Source organism: Melospiza georgiana, chromosome 3 (assembly GCF_028018845.1).
Source record: "Melospiza georgiana isolate bMelGeo1 chromosome 3, bMelGeo1.pri, whole genome shotgun sequence".
NCBI classification, from domain to species: Eukaryota; Metazoa; Chordata; class Aves; order Passeriformes; family Passerellidae; genus Melospiza; species Melospiza georgiana.
The window spans coordinates 64,953,560-64,973,448 of record NC_080432.1 but is presented as its reverse complement, the minus strand read 5'-3'; the positions used below and the strand labels follow the sequence as shown (position 1 = coordinate 64,973,448).

General features: G+C 38.6%; 1 protein-coding gene across 1 annotated transcript; it reads left to right on the top strand.

The window, feature by feature from the left end:
* Positions 1-242: 242 nt before the first annotated feature.
* Positions 243-19,330, top strand: NMBR (neuromedin B receptor). Its single transcript, XM_058020771.1, has 3 exons — positions 243-848; positions 14,810-15,158; positions 17,497-19,330. The coding sequence occupies exons 1-3, from the start codon at positions 433-435 to the stop codon at positions 17,896-17,898; spliced, it is 1,167 nt and encodes a 388-aa protein (XP_057876754.1). The 5' UTR covers positions 243-432; the 3' UTR covers positions 17,899-19,330.
* Positions 19,331-19,889: the final 559 nt, after the last annotated feature.

Here is a 19,889-nt window from a genome sequence, read left to right as displayed (position 1 = left end):
GAGTGGGGAGCGTGTTCGATCTGCGCCTCGGCCCCGGCAGCACCGGCGGCGCCGGACAGCGCTGGCGGCTCGGCGGGGGCGGCGCGGCGGCCGGAGCGCGCATTGGCAGCGGCGGCGCACCGAGGGCGCGGGCAGGGGGCGGCTGTCCCGACGGCGTCCTCTGCCCCCAGGCTCAGGATCTCCTGCCCACCGGGAGAGGCTCGTCCGAAGAGCCGAGGGACAGCGCACGGGAGTTTTTATTTCCCTCCCCGGCCACTGCTCCGGCGGACATTCCTCTGCATTTCTTTAGGGAGAAAACTCGCCAGAGAAGGGGTAGGAGGAAAGGCAGTAGAGGAGGGGGAGAGAGTTGATTGCCTTGCAGAGAGGTGAAGCTTTGCTGTGGCTCCCGCTGCACTTTGCACTGGAGACCTTCAGTCCGCGCGAAGCTGTAGGATGGAGCCAGAGCCCCCGCCCGAGCTCACAGCAGTGCCCCTCGGGGAGAATGGGAGTGTGCGCCTGGTGCCCGACACAGCCCTGCTGTCCCCGGGGAGAGGCACGGCCGTGTTCATCATCCGCTGCGTGATCCCTTCGCTTTACCTGCTCATCATCACTGTCGGCTTGCTGGGCAACATCACCCTCATGAAGATCTTCATTTCCAACAGCGCCATGCGAAGTGTGCCCAACATCTTCATCTCCAGCCTCGCTGCTGGTGATCTGCTCCTGCTAGTGACCTGTGTGCCCGTGGATGCCTCCCGGTATTTCTCTGAAGAGTGGCTCTTTGGAGAAGTGGGCTGCAAGCTCATCCCCGTCATCCAGCTGACCTCTGTTGGTGTCTCTGTCTTCACCCTCACTGCCCTCAGTGCTGACAGGTAGGAAAGCTGGGCTGCCACTTCAGCTCTGTGCAACTTGGGCTAAGGCCGATGAAAGGTAAAGCACCTCTCTAGATAAGGCATCCCTGGTTTGCAATCCCCTCATTCCAACCTGTGAGGTGCTTCTTCTTCTCTAGGTGGTACTAATTGAAGTTAAAGAATATCTGGAAATGGCTGTGCCTGGCCCCCAGCTGCAAGAATTGAGTTTAGCCCTGTCTTCTGCATCTCTAGGATGGTCCTGTAGCAGTCCATATATTGCAATTTTATTCATTAGAGTAAAGTTTTAGATGCCAGATGTTACCCTTGCCAAGTCAGTGTTGTGTCTATGGGCAGTGAGTGATTTAAACCAAGTTAGGCACAAATGTATTTTTAATCAATTTGTTTCTTTCTGCTGAGAAGCTGTACTCATGTGTGCCTGTATGTGTGTCTGTGCCTTAGTAGAAGAGCAGGTTACCAGAGGTGACTGCCAGAAGTAGCTTAGCTTCTTGGAATTCAGGGATCCCAAATTGCTCTGTTTTAAATGTCAATCTTAAACCTTTGTTGAAACTACTCTTATTGTCATTTGAACTTTTAGAAAAGAAGGAAAATAAATTAAAAAGGAAATACCCATAAACAAATTAGAAAGTGACACTTTTATCTCCAGTACTTGTCAAATTGGGAAAAAACAAACAGCTGGATCCCCAGTTTTTCCTCCCAATTACTGTGAATGGGTACTTAAGGAATTTATAGCAACTGAGTGGCTGTAGAACTATGCTTCAGGCTCTGAAAGACAAAATCTTGCAGTGTAATTGCAAACTTAAATTATATGAAATGATCTTTATTTTTTATCTGAGCAATTTTTTGGGGCCAGAAATGAAAATGTTTAATTCCTTCTCCATAAATATTTATCAATTTTCTTTTGTGGGGTTTTCAACTGAGCCACTGCATTATATTGGTGCATGATGTGAAGAGTTGAGTTTAGAAATACATCTTCACAATTAGAGTAATGTTTAGGATGTTAATGTTTAAAACTTTTAATCCTTTATTTTTTGTTGATTTTTTTTTTTTAGCTAATTTAGTCCATTGTTTGATTTCACTTGAGGATAGTTTTCAGTGAACATTCATTTCAGCTATGTTTGAATCAGGTCCTAACATATTTGTCTATAAAAACTGTAACTTGTGAAAATGGATTATGGTTTTGAAGAAGAGATTGCAAAACATATCTTAAAGTGAACACCTGTAGGTCTGTGATTATCTCAGTTAAATAGTATTTCAAAAATTTGTCCTTACACACCCAAGGCAACCCTGCAGTTCTCTTTTTGCTCTATTTCCACTCCTTAATATCTTGTGGTGTACATCTTGTTTGAAAAGGGAAGAAGTTAGTGGAGATAATTTCTCTAGAGAAATGTAACATGAGGGAATGCTAGTGATTTAATGTTTAAGGATTCATTACTTTGCTTTTTATATAGCTTTGGAACATTCACTGTTTGATTTTTTCCAGATAATTTTATATCCCTTTTTATATCAGGAAAGAGTCAAGAATTTATAATACTGACTCTGTTTATGCTTAATGCATCTAGAATTGCACATACTAAAAAACAGTCACTGTTCGAGTGCTGAGACCAAATAAGCTCATAATAAATACATTTCTCCAGCATTTTGGACCCCACAGTATATGTCAATGTAAGAAATGGTTATACTAGGAATTTACAACATTTCTTTAACTTTTGGAGTTTTATTTTAGGTCACTGAGAACAAAAAACTTTTATTTTCCAGTCAGAAGATCTTCCACTGACTTCAGAGACCAGTGTCCTAGGGCCCAGGAAACTGCTGAGTGAAGCTGGCTGAGCTTTCAGCTGTGTCTGGGTTGGAGTCAAATCTACACTTTGTACAACACTTGGTACAACACTTATGTTGGACTAGAGGGGAGGCACTGGTGTGGAGGGGTTTCTGTGACACCAATCTATAGCCAGATTCTAATGTGTGTAGTCACTAGATCAGTTGTGGGTGATTATGCTGGCAGATCAGAAGTGTTGGCAGCATCCTGCACACAAGAGGTGCTGAGGAGGTGAGGCCTGGCTGTGGGCAGTGTTTTCTCCAGATATGTGAATCTAGGGTAGGATGTTAGCAGTTTGTAAGCAGTGATGCCACCAAGAAGGCTCCATTACAATCCAGTATTTGGTCTGGTGCACAGTGTCTTCTTAGTGGCCTCTTTCACAGATAATGTTCAAAATACATTTTAATTAAAGCCCTTCGTGCTTTTTGCTCCTTGTAACCATGAGACTGTGTAGAATGCCAGAGACTGACTACACTACAGAACAGATTTAGGAATACTTAGGATTCTTTGGAGCATGCTTGTGTAAATTAGGATGAGGGAGGTTGTTTTGGTTTCCACAGTCAAATTAATACTTATTGTTTATGTGGAAATTTGGCATAATGATTTCCTTGTGTGTGATACATTTAACAGAAATAGCTACAGAAGCTACAAACTCTGAATGATTGTTGCCAACAAACTGAAGGAAGAAAAATTACATACGACTACTGTTAGTTTAGTAAAAGTAGTAGTATATAGTTGCATATGTATATATTTTGTAAAGTTGCTTGATTTCATACAAATTGGTTTTGTTACGGAAGTCCTTCTCAGCAGCAGTAATGCTTTCAGTGTGACAAACACGCCCCTTTTATTTGGAAGCTTCATTATCTTGTATTGAGGTTATTTGAGTTTTAATTTGGGGTTTTTTATGTGTGTGTACAAATGTAGTATGTGATTTTTAACACTTTCCAGACTTCCATGCAAGATGGGATTTAGCAGCATATCTGCCTGAGGTTGCCCATCCCCATCACAGGAATAGCAGCTGGTTCTTCCCAGCCCTGAGCTCCTGGAGGTGTGGCTGCCAGCTGTGGGGAGAGGTGCCCTGCTGCAGCCCCACACTGTTGGGGCAGAGAGGGATGCAGGTCAGTGGTGCAGGTGGGGATGGTGGCAGCAGAGATGATGCAGTGGTGGCACTGGTGGTACAGGGTTTTGGTGTCAGAGCAGGATGCAGTCTCCCTCTCCTACGGGATGGAGAAGGCAGCACAGGAGATGTGCTGCTGAGCCAGCTGTCCCTTCTCACTGCCATGCAGGATATGTAGGGACAGCAATGCTGTCCTCATGGCCTCTGAGTTTTCTCTATTGTGCAGAAACCAGACCACCTCCACAGACCTTAATATTTCTCTAGTTCATAAAACCAAAGGAAAAAGAGAGGGTGGGCAACAGAAAGAGGAAACTTAATAGACTGGATGACAAATGAGGAAGAGGGCTAAAAGACAAAAATGTACCAAAAAAAGGAGGGGAGATAAGGGGAGTGTAGGATAGAACACTCCCAATAGCATTCAGCACGCCCTAAAAGTGCTCAGAGCTGGTGCACAGTAATCAGGGATGCGCTTCCTAAAGGTGTGGTGGGACAAGAATTGACAAATGGGGCCTTGATGAACTTGTTTCTCCAGGGCCCATGGACTGCAGTTTTGGCAAGGGCTAATGGGTGTTGATGAGAACGTCTCAGGACTTGGTGTGGTCTTTGAGAAGGAGGATAAAAGTAAAGAAGTGAGAAATGTTTGCCAGAGGGACTGCAGTGTGGCACACATAAAGAAAATATGTGCCAGCATCTCCTCACTGCCAAAAGGACAGAAGCCAGGGATGAGCCTGACTTGAACCATCCAATGAACTTGCTTACTGCTGCACAAAATGTTTTTCAAATTTGTGTCCATGATGGACCCTACATTTAGCTCAGAAGGCAAACCAGGCCCCTAGGGATCCTTATCTTATTCTCAGGGAGAGGGCTCTTGCTGCTTTGTGCATGGGAAGGAATCTAGGTAGGGTAAGAACATAAGCAGGGCAGTATGGAAAGGTGTTTCCAGGATGCTTTTCTGAGTTAGAGGTCTGGATGACATTTTAACCTTGGTGTGGACAGCTCTGGGTGCAGTGAATTAAGACTGGGTGCTACAATGTGCACCTCTGGCATTAGTGCTTTATTGTGTGGTACCCACAAAATGCCAAGGCATCTGCACTGAATAGCCTTTGGAGGAATAAACAGCAGCCCCTGCAACCAGCTTTAATTTGTCCCACACAGTCTTTTCTTTTCTCTTTAGCTGTCATTTATGCCTCATTTTTAAGTGACCTGTAAAAATAGGATTAAATTTAATTCTGTTTCTTTTCCTACAAAGAATTTTATTTCTAATGAAAAATTTAAATATATTAGATCTAATGCAGTTCTGCTGCACTCTAATGGAGACAGCAAAGCTGAACTCACCCTACTACAATTGGAATAGCATTGTATTTTCTTTCTTCCTAAGTAATGCGACATAGACGCCTTTGATGAGACAAATAAGTGATTAACATGTAACAGTTTGAAAATTTAAATTCATACTTAAGTAGCTGAATATAGTGCCTGAGATGCTTAAAATGTATTCTATAGATTTTCATAGCTAAACTATTTGTTCCGTTCCATCTATTTTTTTCTTTATATTTGTTTTGTTTTAGATTTGGGAGACTGCACTCTGTATCTAAAAAAATAAAAAATGTTTTTTGCAAATTTGCACTCTGTGCTGACTTCTGATGACATCTGATAGCAAAATCTGGTTTGGTTCAGTTTGCTAGTCTATAATCTCATTTTCTTTGGGAACTTTGGAAATATTCTGAAGTGTGAAAAGCTGCCCTACTACCTTCTGCCACACACCTTCTTTGGTTTTTTCATTAGTAATATCACTTTAATGAAAACTTCTTTTTACTTTTCTCAGACTTTATTTTTAGTTTTTTCTTTTATTATGGCAGATGCTGATTCAGGCTGAAATACAGTGATTGAAAAATATAAAACCCTCATTTCTTATTACATGTAGTGAAGCAGGTGAAGCAGGACAGTGGACGTGATTTCCTTTTGAGCTCTAATTGCTGATAGTCAGGAACTAAGGACTCCTTATGAATAAAATAGTATTGAATGACATATTGAAAATTACTTATAATTAATCAAATAAAAAAAATAAAGGTAAAATGGAAGATTATACATGGAAAAACTATGCCTTAGCACTATACAGTAGATGGGAAAACAAAAATATATGGACCAAGTAGAACTATGATATTCTATAAATATTTATTTTAGATATGCGTAACACTTGAGGTAAATGTATTGAATGAATGAATGAGCGAAGTACATTAAAATAAATGATGGTCCAGATGTTTCTCTCACTGTAGGCTATAGCAGTATGGTTATAATTATGCAATAACAGGCAATGCAAAAGAAATTTAAGAGAGGTTTGGCAAGCTTTGTCTGTCACCTTTTTTAAACTTTCCTTTTAGTTCATGTATGCAAATTGACTCTCAAAATAAAGCTTCCCAGAAAACCTTTGTGAAATGAGACAATGAGGCCTATCCCCACCCAATAATTTTCCAATTAATTTATATCTATCTTATGCAGATAAAATGGGGTACAATATAAAATATTCCAGAAAAAAAGAGAGATAGCAGAACCTCCGCCTCCCCAACATGTTTAGATCTAACATGTTTAGATTTAGAGATTGCAGAAAGAATTTTATGTCTGGAGTAGATTAAGGAGTTAACTATTATAGGGTAATATTGTCCACACCAGGCAATTCAAATCAGCTGTTGGAGAAGTTCCTCTTGTGACTGTCTTTGCTCAGCTAAAAATGACTTCTCAGCAAATAACATTTTCCTGCCAAGTTAGGCACTACTGTTTCTCAGACTTCATATGGACACATGCATCTGTTAAACTCCTGCCTTTGTGCATATCCTCCTGTGTGTACTCTCCAGCCCATAGAGAAACAGCTCAGGTTGAGGATGGGGAAGTGAGAAATGGCTGTGGTGTTTATCCCGATCAGTGATCAATGCAGTGCCTGTGTTGAGCTGGCAGAAGCCACTTTGTTTTAACTATTGCAAATGCTGGTATTTGGATTGCCTTTTGTAGGCTGCAACCTAAACAGGGAGAAACAGCTCCAAAACCATCCCTCCTGTTTCCTGCTTCTTTGAGCTATTCAGTAAAAGCCTGTGTCTGTGAGACACAAAATAGGTGCTAAGCAGCAGATCCAGCCCAATTCTTAACAAGCATGTATATCACCATCCATTTCTGTTATTTGTTTGCTCTTCAGCATAATGTGGTACACTATTCCCTTATCTATTATGCTGCAATGGGTTAATGCAATTGGAATGCTGTAATTCTCAAGTCAGCATTTAGCAGATCCTCAGAAATGATGTCAAAGATCAAGTATGCTCTACCAAAGCTTTGTCTAGGGAAAAGATTTCACATGATAAGTTTGTTAGAGAATAAATAATACATCTCTGCAGTGTGATGGAACTCTTCAGTATCTTAAATTATCAAGAAATAATTTAATTGAATCTTCATTTTAAATTGTTTAATTACAGAAAAACTTGTGCATTTATGATATGAATTCTGCTGCAGAACCAGACTATATATTTCCAGTGCTAAATTATTTTATGGGTTTTTATCTGTATTAATGAAACAAGGTATATGTAGTCACAATTCTAGGTCTAAACATGCAACTTCTAAACCATGCTGAGATTCAGTGTAATTTGACAGTGTAATTACAAATAGCAAGTAAGTTCTTCGTTAAATTTGTAGAAATAAGAGGAAACCTACTTTGGTGTCCATTGAAGAGAAGCATATTTTGGACCTAAGTTGACACAACTTTTCAGGTGTCAGAGAAGATAACCACAAGATAAACAACCCACAAAATCTTTTCATAATTGCATCTGCTGCATGTAGATTTGTGTATTTCCAAGTTTGCATGAGCATATATCAAAATGAAATTGTGATGTGTGTATGAACATGAGAGAAGGAGTTATTCTGATATGATGTAATTATATCTCATATAACTTTATCTTTTCCTTCACACGATTATTCCAAATGTTGTTTCATTTTTTCCAGCTGCTTTTCATAGTGTTTTTTAAGAATAGTTTCATACTTGTGTTTTGGCTCCAAGTTTGTTTGATTAAATGTATTTTAAGGATTGCTACATTAACTTTTCCCTCTATAATGTTTTTATATTCCTTTCCTTTTTACCATGTTGTGTACTTCTGTATTTTCCATCTACACTGATTACAGGGCAGCCCAAGATCAGAAGTTGCAAATAAACTTGCACTGGAAATGTGTTTAAAAGGGAGAGAGTAGAGCTTTTAGATTATACTACTGGAGCAAGTAGATGAATTTGCTAACTTTTGAATTTAGAAATTAGAGATTTAGGGTCTATATTCTCAAATGGGAAAATCTAAGTCTGTTCTAGGTATATTAATAAAGATTTGGTTATTTAATTCTTCCTGGCTTGTAACATTTCTAAAAATCATCTGACCATGTTATGTTCTCCACAACAGTGTGTTATCTGCTGTGGCCTAGATTATAACCGAATTAATCAATGAAATGGGAGAAATTGTTTTGTAACAACAAAAAATTTATAAAGGTAAAATGGCACTAAGCATATTTTACATGTGGCATTTCTTCTTGCAGACACTCTAGTTTCTGTAGTTGATATTTTTCTTGACCTTCTGATCCAGCAATGATGATTTTATGAGATCTTATTCAAGTATATATAGATATTTTTGCTGAGAGGCATGTAGGAAGCATGTAGTAAATATGCAGACAAGCATGCAACTCTCTCTTATCAGTCTGAAGGTTGGGGTATCGATGGGATTTGGATCAAACTCATTTGGAGAAATGGATTCCTCTTTTCTCCAAGTTCTTTGACCCTTCAGGATTGAGACTAAACACTGAAAGAATTAAACAAGGTTAGTTGTGGTTTTATAAGCTTTTTTAACAGGAGAAAAGAGAACTAGGGGACAAAGCCAAAAAGTACATAAGCTTGTCCAGGCTGCGCATTGCAAGGCCTAATATCTAGCCTGGATACTGACTTTCCCCTCATCCCATCCACCCCTCCTGAGCAGAATCCAAATCCAGAATTCCAAATTAGTGTTGGAATGAGATAAAGAGTCAAGAAAGATGATAGAGGCCAAGAAACTATACATGCTAAACTTCCTTATACTTCCCCCTGGGAAATAGTATATAGAGTTGTTTGTGTGATGCAGCAGGCTAAGAATAAAGTTCTCTCCTCACAGGTGAAATGTTAATTTTGAGTCTAGCAGCCTGGGCAATGGCTCCCAGACACCCTGGTTGCATGAACGGCCCCATTTTGTTCCTGGAGAGGCACATGCCAGAGCTGCCTTTGCAGTGGCAGTTTTGTGAAGGGTGATGACTTTGGTGTGCCCCAGCCATTATTTAAACATAACTTTGAGATCAGGCCCCTCAACTTGGCTGTGCTTAGTTTCAGGATTGTAAATGAAGCTTAGGTGCAAACAGAGTAGGTGCAATCCAGGGAGCTCCTGGCATGAACAGCAGGGGAAATACAACTGCTTGCTTATTTTAAAAGTCAAGAATGGGCACAGTGGGTTGGGATGGGCCAGCCATTGTGTAAGGCTGCTGGATGATGTTTTCAGGCGTCTGAAAGTGTGTGGTTTTTTTTTTTTTTTTTAATGCATATACTTATGTCTGTGTATATCTATCTATATATGCACAAACCCATATTCAGCAGTGCCAGGGCATGGGACTGAGGACTGGTAGTCAGACACTTGTCATACTGGTTTTCTAGAGGTCCATGATGTGGTTTTGACCTGGGTCAATCAGTATTCTCTAAACAATTTCTAGGCACGATTCAGGATTGAACACAAGCCCAGTGGCCATTACCAACAGAAGTGTAAACTTCCTAATTTGTTTGGATGTGGTGGTCTTGTACTGGGCAATTAGAGAGATTAATTAAATAGTCATGGATGTTTGGCCTCCAGACCTAAAAATAGACTGTGGCACTGTTTAGTTTGCTCATATAGATGTAGCATCTTTATTAGATTTGGTTCTCCTCTGTCCTCTCCTCCTTTTCACTGTAGAAACTTAGAGAAACTGCAACTCTAATGAAGACCTATTAGTAAGTCTTAAGATATGTTAAAACGTGTTCATCAGTGACTTGATATTATCAAACTTAAATATAAATTTACTGGAAATGCTGACATATATGAACTTTTCTGAATAATAGCTGGTGAAACAACTTACTAATATTATTTTCAGGAGCAGAATTGAACAAATTAATTATGGTACTTTTAACTCGTGATTTTAACTAGTGTAGGTATCAATGACTGGCTTTAGAGAAGTAGAAGTAAAGTCCAGAATGCTGGCATTGCAAGATTTGCACAAGATTGTAGGAAGCCTAGTTAGCTAATATGAGGCAAATCGCAAGTAGCAGAAGTAGAAAGAAAAGAAAAAATGAAATGGAAAGAGAACACTTATCCTCTGAAACACTGGGTGGACAGGGCAGGTAATACACTTCATGCAGAAAAGAACCCTTCCACCATCCTGGGAAACTTCTGGTTTGACTCTTTTCAGGGTGGAGAAACCATCAACAAGAGTTGAACCATTATTGATAGTTTTTGGCTCAACGGAGTGTATTTTTACAGAGTGGAAAACTTTTTCCACTTAGGAAAATCTTAAGATTTTTCCCCTGAGAAACACAGAACACATGTCATTGACATTGATTTTAAGTGTGTTTGCACATGGTCTTCTAGTCTGCATTTCAAATACTGTTTATTGTATTCACTATCAGACCTCAGAGATGCTCATTCCTGAGTAAATGAAATTCTTTGCTCTCAAGAGATAAGCACAGAATAATATTGACATTACCTGGGAAAAAAAAGAGAAATGTACTTTACATTGCAAGAATTTACAAGAATTAAATAGAGCAATGCACATCTCAATTCCCGTGATAAAATGATACCACAATGTTTTCAGCTAGATAAATTGTTGTGCTCTTAATGATTCAGCTGGAGTTGGGCCAGTAGAACTGCCCATACAAGGAAAAGGGCTTTGGAACATCCAAAATTTCATTTTACTGTAGAGTGGACTGCAACTGGACATGATATGAGTATTTTTAACAAATACTGATTGCACAACCAGGTTTCCTTTTTGGATATATTTATAAGCTGTTATGTTGTTAAAATTTTTGTGTTTGAAAGCACCATGCAGGGACACAATAAAAGACTAACATATGAATGGTTTTGATAAATTACTCTAGTTTGCAGGAAATGCAGTACAATGACACAACAACATCACTTTAAAAAAGCTTATTTATAATGAGGCAAATATACCAACCCCTCCAGCTCCAGGATTAAAATGAAAATTGAAGTAATGTGAAACTTCCCTGCCTGGCCTCTGACACTTCATTATATTTATTTTCATTGTGATGTCATGTAGGAAATTAGGTGATAATTTAGGGTCCTATTTGTGGTAGGTACTATATAAACAGCAAGAAGAAGAAAGTCCTTGACCTGAGGGGCTTTTAAAAAAGTACAAGAGACCATGCAGAATCAAAAGGTCAAGGAGATATTGAGGCTAATCGAGTTAGAATGGTAGGCTATTTTCCAGTGGCTGCCTAGGTATTGACTAGTTATTTTGGGGTTTTCTTTTTAGGTTTTTTTAAGGTCATCACAAAAAAGTACTACAGAAGAAGAGTTAGGAAAGCAAAGGAAGGACAGAATAGGTCTATTAAAGGAGCACCTTCTGTTAAACCAGCTGTGTGGGAGGTAAACAGCATTGTGGATGCAGCAGAAACAGGAGTAGAGCTTTCCATTCCAATTTGGAGCTGAGAAATACCTTTAGAAAGTCTTTGAAAACGAAGGTCAGGAAAAGTAGATAAAATAGATTGGAGTTTAGAAGGTAGCAAAATGTTATATCTCTGGAGAAAGAGGATATTCATTCGTTAATTTATTTTGGGATTGTGTAGAAGGGAGGAGATTGGGGTTTTTTGTATAGTTTTTTTTTGCCATTTTAAAGCAATCTGCTGAAGGAGAGTGGGCAAGTTTGTGCTTGTATCTCTTGGCAGAAACCACTGCTCCAAAGGCAGGAAGAGTTTCCTGAGTTGGGGTCCCTTTGTCAGCAGTAATAATGATAGAGGATATAGGGAGACAGAATTTACTTGATGGCTTTTAATTAAAACCAAATGCATATTTATAATTATTTCCTGGACTTCATGGCAGCCTATAATTTGCTCTTTTTCATCAGTGAAGTAAAAGAAAAGATGAATTTACTTACTAATTTGACTAATTTGCACTGTTAGTCTAATTTACTGACATTGTTTTTATTGATAGACAAGATGGTCTTTGCAATTTGAATGGTTGCTGGTATATTTTTGCTTTACACTGGTTTTATACAAAGGAATAGGTTGGGTTTTCACTTTAGGAACACTTCTCATTCCACTCAGTTTACATTTCATTTATCTGTAACCTGTTTCTTTTCACTCTATAGCTTTTTAGAGATATAAACAAGATGACAAGATGTTTTTGTAAAACACAGTGCATTTTTCTTGACGCTGAGTACTGTGAAGGGCTGAGACCTAGGAAGAGTGCCACCTTGTAGCCACTAAAGTAGCAAGTTGAGTGAAAGGAGGGATTTGTTTAGTGCAAAACTCATCTGTTTTGTGAAAAAGGGCGCTCTGCTTCAATACCTTTCCACTTGAAGTAAGTTATGGCTCGGGGAAAAGCATAGTATTTGCTGAAACAGCAATATATGCCAAGGTACAAATATATGTCACATCTTCTGCTAATGTAAAGACTTCTGAAAAATTCTTCCATTTAGAGATTAACTAGGCCCATTTGCTGCTAAAAGAATTATTTGTGATGTGGTCATTTATTTGGGTCATAGGACTGTGGTCAAAATATTTTGAAGCAATGAAATGGAAAAGGAGAGGAAAAAAAAATCTGTACAACAAAATATTATTTTTATCCAATGTCCTCCCCCTACCCCAAAATCCCCAACTGGCTCTTCCCTAAGAACACAAACTTTTTAAAAAATGAGCAGATGTAAGGACTTGACATCATCTCAGAAACAGAGGATCTGTCTTTATGTAATGAAATAAAGGCAGACAGCAATAGGAAGCAATTATTGAATAATAAGGTCACCGTTTGTGCTGGGGAATATTCATGCTTTGTGCAGAAGATTCTGTCCTTCCTATGGCAATATAAAGGCTTTCTTTACACCTTGGTGTCCAGGGAGTTTCTCACTGCGTGTTAGCAGAAATGGTAACTACAAATTAATGGAGACAGTTTGCTGAATTTTGTTTTCTACTCCATGATAGGGGTGAAAATACAGTAAAAATTCTCTCTGAATTTAGAGAGGATATGAACATTAATAGCCATTATTTTTAATTATTTAATGATCATATGATTTATCACAAACCTGAGAAGGAGAACTCCAAGGCACAATTTGACTGACATATTCTGTGAAGGAAAAGTTTCCTTGGGTACTGTGCAGTCCTTTACTCTAGATATTTTCAGGGCATAGCCAGTTGCAAACAGCAGCTTAAGGTGTTGAAGAGCTATGAACTACCTGTCAGGACCTGCAAATTGGCCCTGAGGGGTGTTTGGGATCACAGCTCCATTTATCAGCATTCCCTTCAGCAACCAAGTCATATTTGGGTATAAACTAATCCTTGGTAAGTATTTAGTCACTTGCTCATCCCCATACGTATTTATACATCTATAGGCATGTGCATCTATCTACATACATGGATATGGAATTTTATCACAAAGTAGAGGCATCTAAGTTACTGTTCTCCTTAATCTAAGCTCATTGTGTAGCTAGCAGAGAAAAAACCCAAGCACCCTAGAGGGTGATTTAATATACCTAAAATCTGAAACACTCTTTAAAAGTGATTCATACTTCTTCACAGACTACAAACACTCGAGGATGAGCAAAGTTATGTACCTGGAGTATGAACCTCTACTGACTCTCCTTATCCTGTTAAACTTTTTCTTGAATATTAAAGAAGAATAATTTTTTCCATTTCTCAAAACTTTTGCTCTTTCAGAAGAAATCACAGCCATCCCAAATCAAATTGATAGTAGAAACAGGAAAATTAATGCAGTTAAGAAAAATCCCCTGAACTTCCATATTGCCACAGCATAGACAAAATGAAATGTTTTGTTTAACCTTTGTTTAAGATTTAGTTTTTAATAAAAACATTGAAGCATAATTTACTTACATTTAAAAAAAATTAAATAAATTTAAAATTTAAGTAGAGCTTTAAGGTATCCTTGAAATATTTTTCTCAAATTCTATTTGTCCTTATAACAATTACATTTTCTTGTGGAAAGTTTGACTTCGTATCACCTCCTGGAATGATTTTTTAAAATAAAAGAATTCCTGACCAAAGTCTACTTCTACTAATTTATTTTATTTTGCTCTAGAGCGATATTTCCATTCTCTGCAATTATTCCTTTTTCCATTGCAGAGGCTATGAAATTATCAGTTCCACAAAGGTTTATATGCAATCATACGTTATGAGACAGTTTTCCAAAATGCAGTGTAGAGCAGCAGCTTCCAGCTATTGATGTGGAAATGTTTACTTTATGTAGGAGTTTATACTTTCTGCACAGGCTATTGGGAGTCATAAATGCCTGACTTTATGGAGATGCATATATTCCTCTGAGGGGGGCTGGGAGTATCCTAGAGTGGGAAAGTTGTGGTGGCAGCCAGAGAGCCCTGGGCTTCAGGAGCCAAGGAAAGAAGGAAGGAAACACAAAGTGTGCATGTGCCGGTACATGTGGAATATTGAAGTAGGATGACTTGTGGATATTTGGATATTTGAAGAAGGAAAGGGTAGAGCCATGGCTGATTCTTCGCTTCCACCACACTGGCACAGAATGGGCACCTACAGACACAGGTTGTATCCAGGCCTCCTTCTGCCTCCTCTGATGAGTGTATACAAAAAAAAAAAGGTGGAGATTTAGAGAATGCGAGTCAAAGAAAGATTAAAAGCCCCTTGACATTTCAAATTAGGAAAAAATATGACATTGTTTTAATCAAAGATATGAAGCAAGCTTGTGGTTTGCATATTGAATTTGAATACCTTTTAATTTGTATCTGCATTTTGGTCAATTTCAGGTACAAAGCAATTGTAAATCCCATGGACATCCAGACCTCCAGTGCAGTGCTGTGGACTTGTCTCAAAGCCACTGCCATCTGGGTAATCTCCATGCTCCTGGCAGTTCCTGAAGCAGTGTTCTCCGAACTGGCTCACATCAATGACACCGATAATGCCACCTTCACAGCATGCATACCATACCCCATGACAGACGACATGCACCCAAAAATCCATTCTGTGCTGCTTTTCCTTGTGTATTTCCTTGTCCCTCTTGTAATTATCAGTATCTACTACTATCATATTGCAAAGAGTTTAATAAAAAGTGCTCACAACATCCCTGGGGAACACAGTGAGCATTCCAAAAGACAGGTAAGCAATTTGCTTTTTACGTCCTGGTAAAAGACTTGTGTGCTGTATACACTTATGAATGAAAATGAAGGAATTATAACATCCAAGCTGTTGGATTTTGCAGAGCATTAGTTCAGTTTCCACATGAAATAAGGCAAGGATCTCAAGATTTTCCTTGTTTTCACGACTACTCAATATTAAGCCCAATATGTAAATGAATATGAACAAGGAAAATTATAAATTCAGTGCCATGAATGCTCATTCCTAACAGCAAATGAGATTGGTATATATGTTTGTATGTGCTGTTACTGTAACCATTACTTGTATTCTTACTGAGGAATGATGTTTTTGTAGTTAATGATGGTGGCTTCACCTGCCTCCATAGGCAGTCATTTTAGGAAAGTAATCTTACATTAATGTTTTGAGAATTGTCCCTTTTTGTGCTTGGAAATGAGAAAACTGACATAGGCAGGGAAAACTTTACTTAGGGGATCTAAGATTCTTTTCAGATTAAGGAGTGCTGGAGACCTGAACAGAGAGCATTAACTGATTTTTTTTTACTTGGATACAATACTGAACTCGCACTTTTCTAATATCTTTTCTGTTAGAGATGCTATAAAACTCCTGGTATAGATTCTGTATATCTTTGAGACAAACCATTTTAAAATGCTAGGCAAAGCCAATCTTCCCCGTGAGGCACAGGGAGCAACAAGATAGTAACATTAGCAGGAATACACATATGTACAAACAGCAGCTTTTGCAGTGAAAGTGCCTCAGCTGCTTTGCAAAAGCATTAGTACTGATAGAGAAAAATAATTATGCCAATTTAAACAGTTTTGAATTGTTTTCTCTGCCAGTAATTTAGAAAACTACTTTCATACTCTCAGAAATTTCTTTGCATGCACACATTCTTTTCAAAAGACTACATTCCTTTACGTCCTTTTTGAGCAACATTTCATTTCTACTCTAGTCTGTTTCTTGTCAAAAGTGCATATATATTAGCACTTCATGTATTATTTTATTTTCCCGTGAAATATAGAGAGCCTTTTGGCTGAACCCTCTGGATGGAAACAATATTTAATTTATACCACATTTCTGAATTCACGTGTATTTTCAAAGTAAGAACACATTTTTTCATTCTACTTAGTTTTTTTTTTTTTTTTTTCTCTTTGTTAATCTATGAGGCTCTGAAGAATAGAAAATTCTGGTGGACTTACATATCTCCCAAAAAGAGGAAATAAATTCAGGCCATTGCTATCAGCTCATGTTTCTTTAAACCAAGTGTGATATTCACACTACACTTCTGCACCTTTTAGTCTGCTCTAGCAATCTGTCTGAGTGCAAATGCTACCAAATTTGAATGTTAGAGTTTTCCCAGCTATTTTGATTTCCTCAGTTTTTTGTTTTGATAGACCCAAGAAAACAATTTAAAGATTAATTTCACAGGTTTTGAAAAAATGTTAGAATAAATTCACTTGTTTGTTTTTTTCCTTTTTTTTTTTTTCCCCCCAGAAAATTGAGCAGAGTAGAAAACTTTCCTTCCTCTGCAAAACTTTCATACCTGATATACACAACAAATCTTTTAGGAGGAATATGGGGAAACTTTCTGCTTCTTTCTGGAGCCTTTTACCTGGCCAGTTTATCTCCCTCTCTCAGTTTGGAACTTCTGTGTAGGCTCTTATTGTGCCATCTTTTCAGCCATTCTCAGTATCTACAATGTAATCTGTTATGCCTTAGCACTGCAATTAAGGTACATTTTGTGATGTTATTGCAATTAATGGAATCTTTCACCTTACCCTGGAATTAAGATGCTTTAGATGGCATAATACAATTTTGGTGGTTTCCCCAGGAGAGAGGTGCAAGCTGAGACCCTCAGTGAAAAACAAAGGGATATAAGTATCACTGTGTAGCTAACACCCTAGTCATGTCGAACTAAGGATACCTCTAGATTTTGAAGCCAGAACCTATTTCTGAATAGCTTCCTAACTAAAACTTAAGTTTCAAGCCAAGCACTGAGATCTCATAAGAAAAGGTTACGTTTCACAACACCCTGTGGTGCATGCTTACAGACTAAAAGCCAGTGCTTCCTGGGATCATGAGTCACCCTTGCTGTGTGTATCATATAGAAAGAGCAACCTTCTGTAACTGCAAAAAGCTAAGTTGACTGAGAGTTAACTGAAAGAGGAAAAGGAAATGAGATAGCAAAAGTAATTCAGCCCCTGAAGGAAGAATTTTTGCAGGCCTTACTCATGACAATTGCTGAAGCTAATATAGCAAAATGCTACATATTTTAATGAAACCTGTTATGTGGGATAGCTCTGTGTGTTGTTGTTCATTTGGGTTCTCTTCATCTTTTTAGATGGAAACTCGGAAGCGTCTGGCAAAAATTGTTTTAGTTTTTGTTGGCTTCTTTGCTATCTGCTGGTTTCCCAACCACGTGCTATACATGTACAGATCCTTTAATTACAATAAGATTGATCCATCGATGGGACATATGGTTGTTACCTTAGTGGCCCGAGTGCTAAGCTTCTGCAACTCTTGTGTCAACCCATTTGCACTGTATTTCCTCAGTGAGAGTTTTAGAAGACATTTCAACAACCAGCTCTGCTGCAGGAAGAAAGCTCAGAAAGAGAGATCTGCCAGCTACTTGTGCAACTCTTCTGCCATTCAAATGACTTCCCTGAAAAGCAATACCAGGAACACAGTGACTACCATGACACAACTGAATGGGCACAACTTGAAACAAGAAATGTCATTATGATCTAATGAGTGTGATTTTTGACTGTGAAACAAATCTGAATTTTTCCTTTGCAGCTTGTAAGTAACTTTTGGCTCTTGTTCTCAGACAGTCCTCAGAAGAGAGGCTCTGTTAAATTCTGGCCAATATGAGGTTATTTCACACCATCTGACTCTTAGAAGTGAAGAGTATGTTTTATTGAGAAAACAAAACTGACTGACATAATATTGTACTTTAAAAGAGATGCTGATATATGTTTTACATAAAAGAAAGCAGTGTATCTGATCAAACATTGCTTTAAAAAGTATTGATTTTCTGATATCAAAATATGTATTTTTATCTGAATATTGATCCAGGCTCATGTATTGCTTTAACAGAGTTTGCATGACTTTAGCTCTGTTGTGTGTGTGCTAGCTTTGCTGATTACGACTGTTAGGCATTTTGGATTCCATTAAACTTTTATTTTTAATTTATTTTTTCTTTAATCAGCTCACATTGCGACACAGGTAGTCAAATTGACACAATGACTGAAGCTTATTGCCACTACTTGTACAAGCCTGTTCATATAAAAGTTTGAAGAAGGGTGTCAAAGCTGAATCCCGCCTTATACAGTGGGATAGAAACTGACAAATAATCATTCCCAAGCCAGGTGAGAGGTTAGCATTCATGTCTGAGCTCCAGAGAGAAGGTGCTCACAGTGTCTTTCTCAGAAGGGGCAGTAATTTGCAGACGAAGGCACCTTGTGGAAGTAATTTTTTTATGGTCAGTTCGTGAGCCAAATGTAATTTTAAGTGTGTTTTTCTTTACAGTTGGGTGGAACTGCTCCAGCACAGATCTGTCTCTGTCACAACACTGTATCCTGTTCTTCTGCAGTGACTTCTCTAAGGTGAATACTAGAGAGCACACTAGAAATTTAGACTGGACTTTGGAATTAGTTGATAGTCTTATAATTTCAAAAGCTGAAGTGCTAATGCAGTGTATCCATTCATTTTTCCCTTTGTCCTTAATAATACACTTGCACTTATTTAGTTCTGTTTGTGACTCTGTGAACCATCTGAAGTTCAAAATTTCTTTTGGAATTCCTCTTTTTTCAAGACTAGCTATATCCCTACCCAAATTTTTAAAGCAATGAGAACTTATATTGATGTAAACTGTAAGTGTTCTAGCTAATTATCTAGGAAAAAAATTTCCCCAGCTGTAACCACTCAACAGGGAAAGTAACACATTGAAGTTCTTAACGTCAACCAGCATGGTCTAGCTGGTGAGACCTATAGGAGGATGTAGTGCACTTAAAGTTGTGTGCTGCATTCAAATGAGAAAACTTACTAAGTTCAGTTTAGACTGGCTCCCTATGGCCTACCCGAGCTGGTTGCAGTTGCCCTGTGGCTTCAGTGGCTCCTTAGAAGTCTTTATACAAAGAAGATTACTAACATGAATTCTAAATCTATGTGGAATGGTTTAGAAAGTTGTTGTTTTGTCATAGTTTAGGAATGGAATTCCCCAATTTAGTGTTCCCACTGAAACACTCCAAACCACAATTCCCTCTCCCCTGCAGTGGGGCCTAGAGGAGAAATTGGAGGCACAAAAGGTACATATCAAGGGTTAAGATGATAACAATTTACTAGAAACAGCAATGAAATAAGCAACCAACAGTAGCAACAATAATATTAATAACAGAGTGTTATTAAAATTAATAACAAGGAGTGAAGGATTCATATGCAATCACTTACCACAGGGAACCTGGCACTTCCTGGACCACTCACTTCACCATTGGCCTGACTGGAAGGAGCCCATCCCTCCCCTGCCCCCTGCTTTGGCATGAGGTGGTATAGAGTAACCCCGAGGTCCTGGTCATGTCCCTCCTGGCAACTGCAGAAATGAAAGCTTTTCTGGCTGGAACCAGGACACATCCATAACTGCCTAATACTGCCTCATCCTTCTTTTTCTACATTTTACCTCTTCTCTTTCTTCTTGCCTTCTGAGAACATGCCCACCTGTTCTCAGAAGTACTTTTT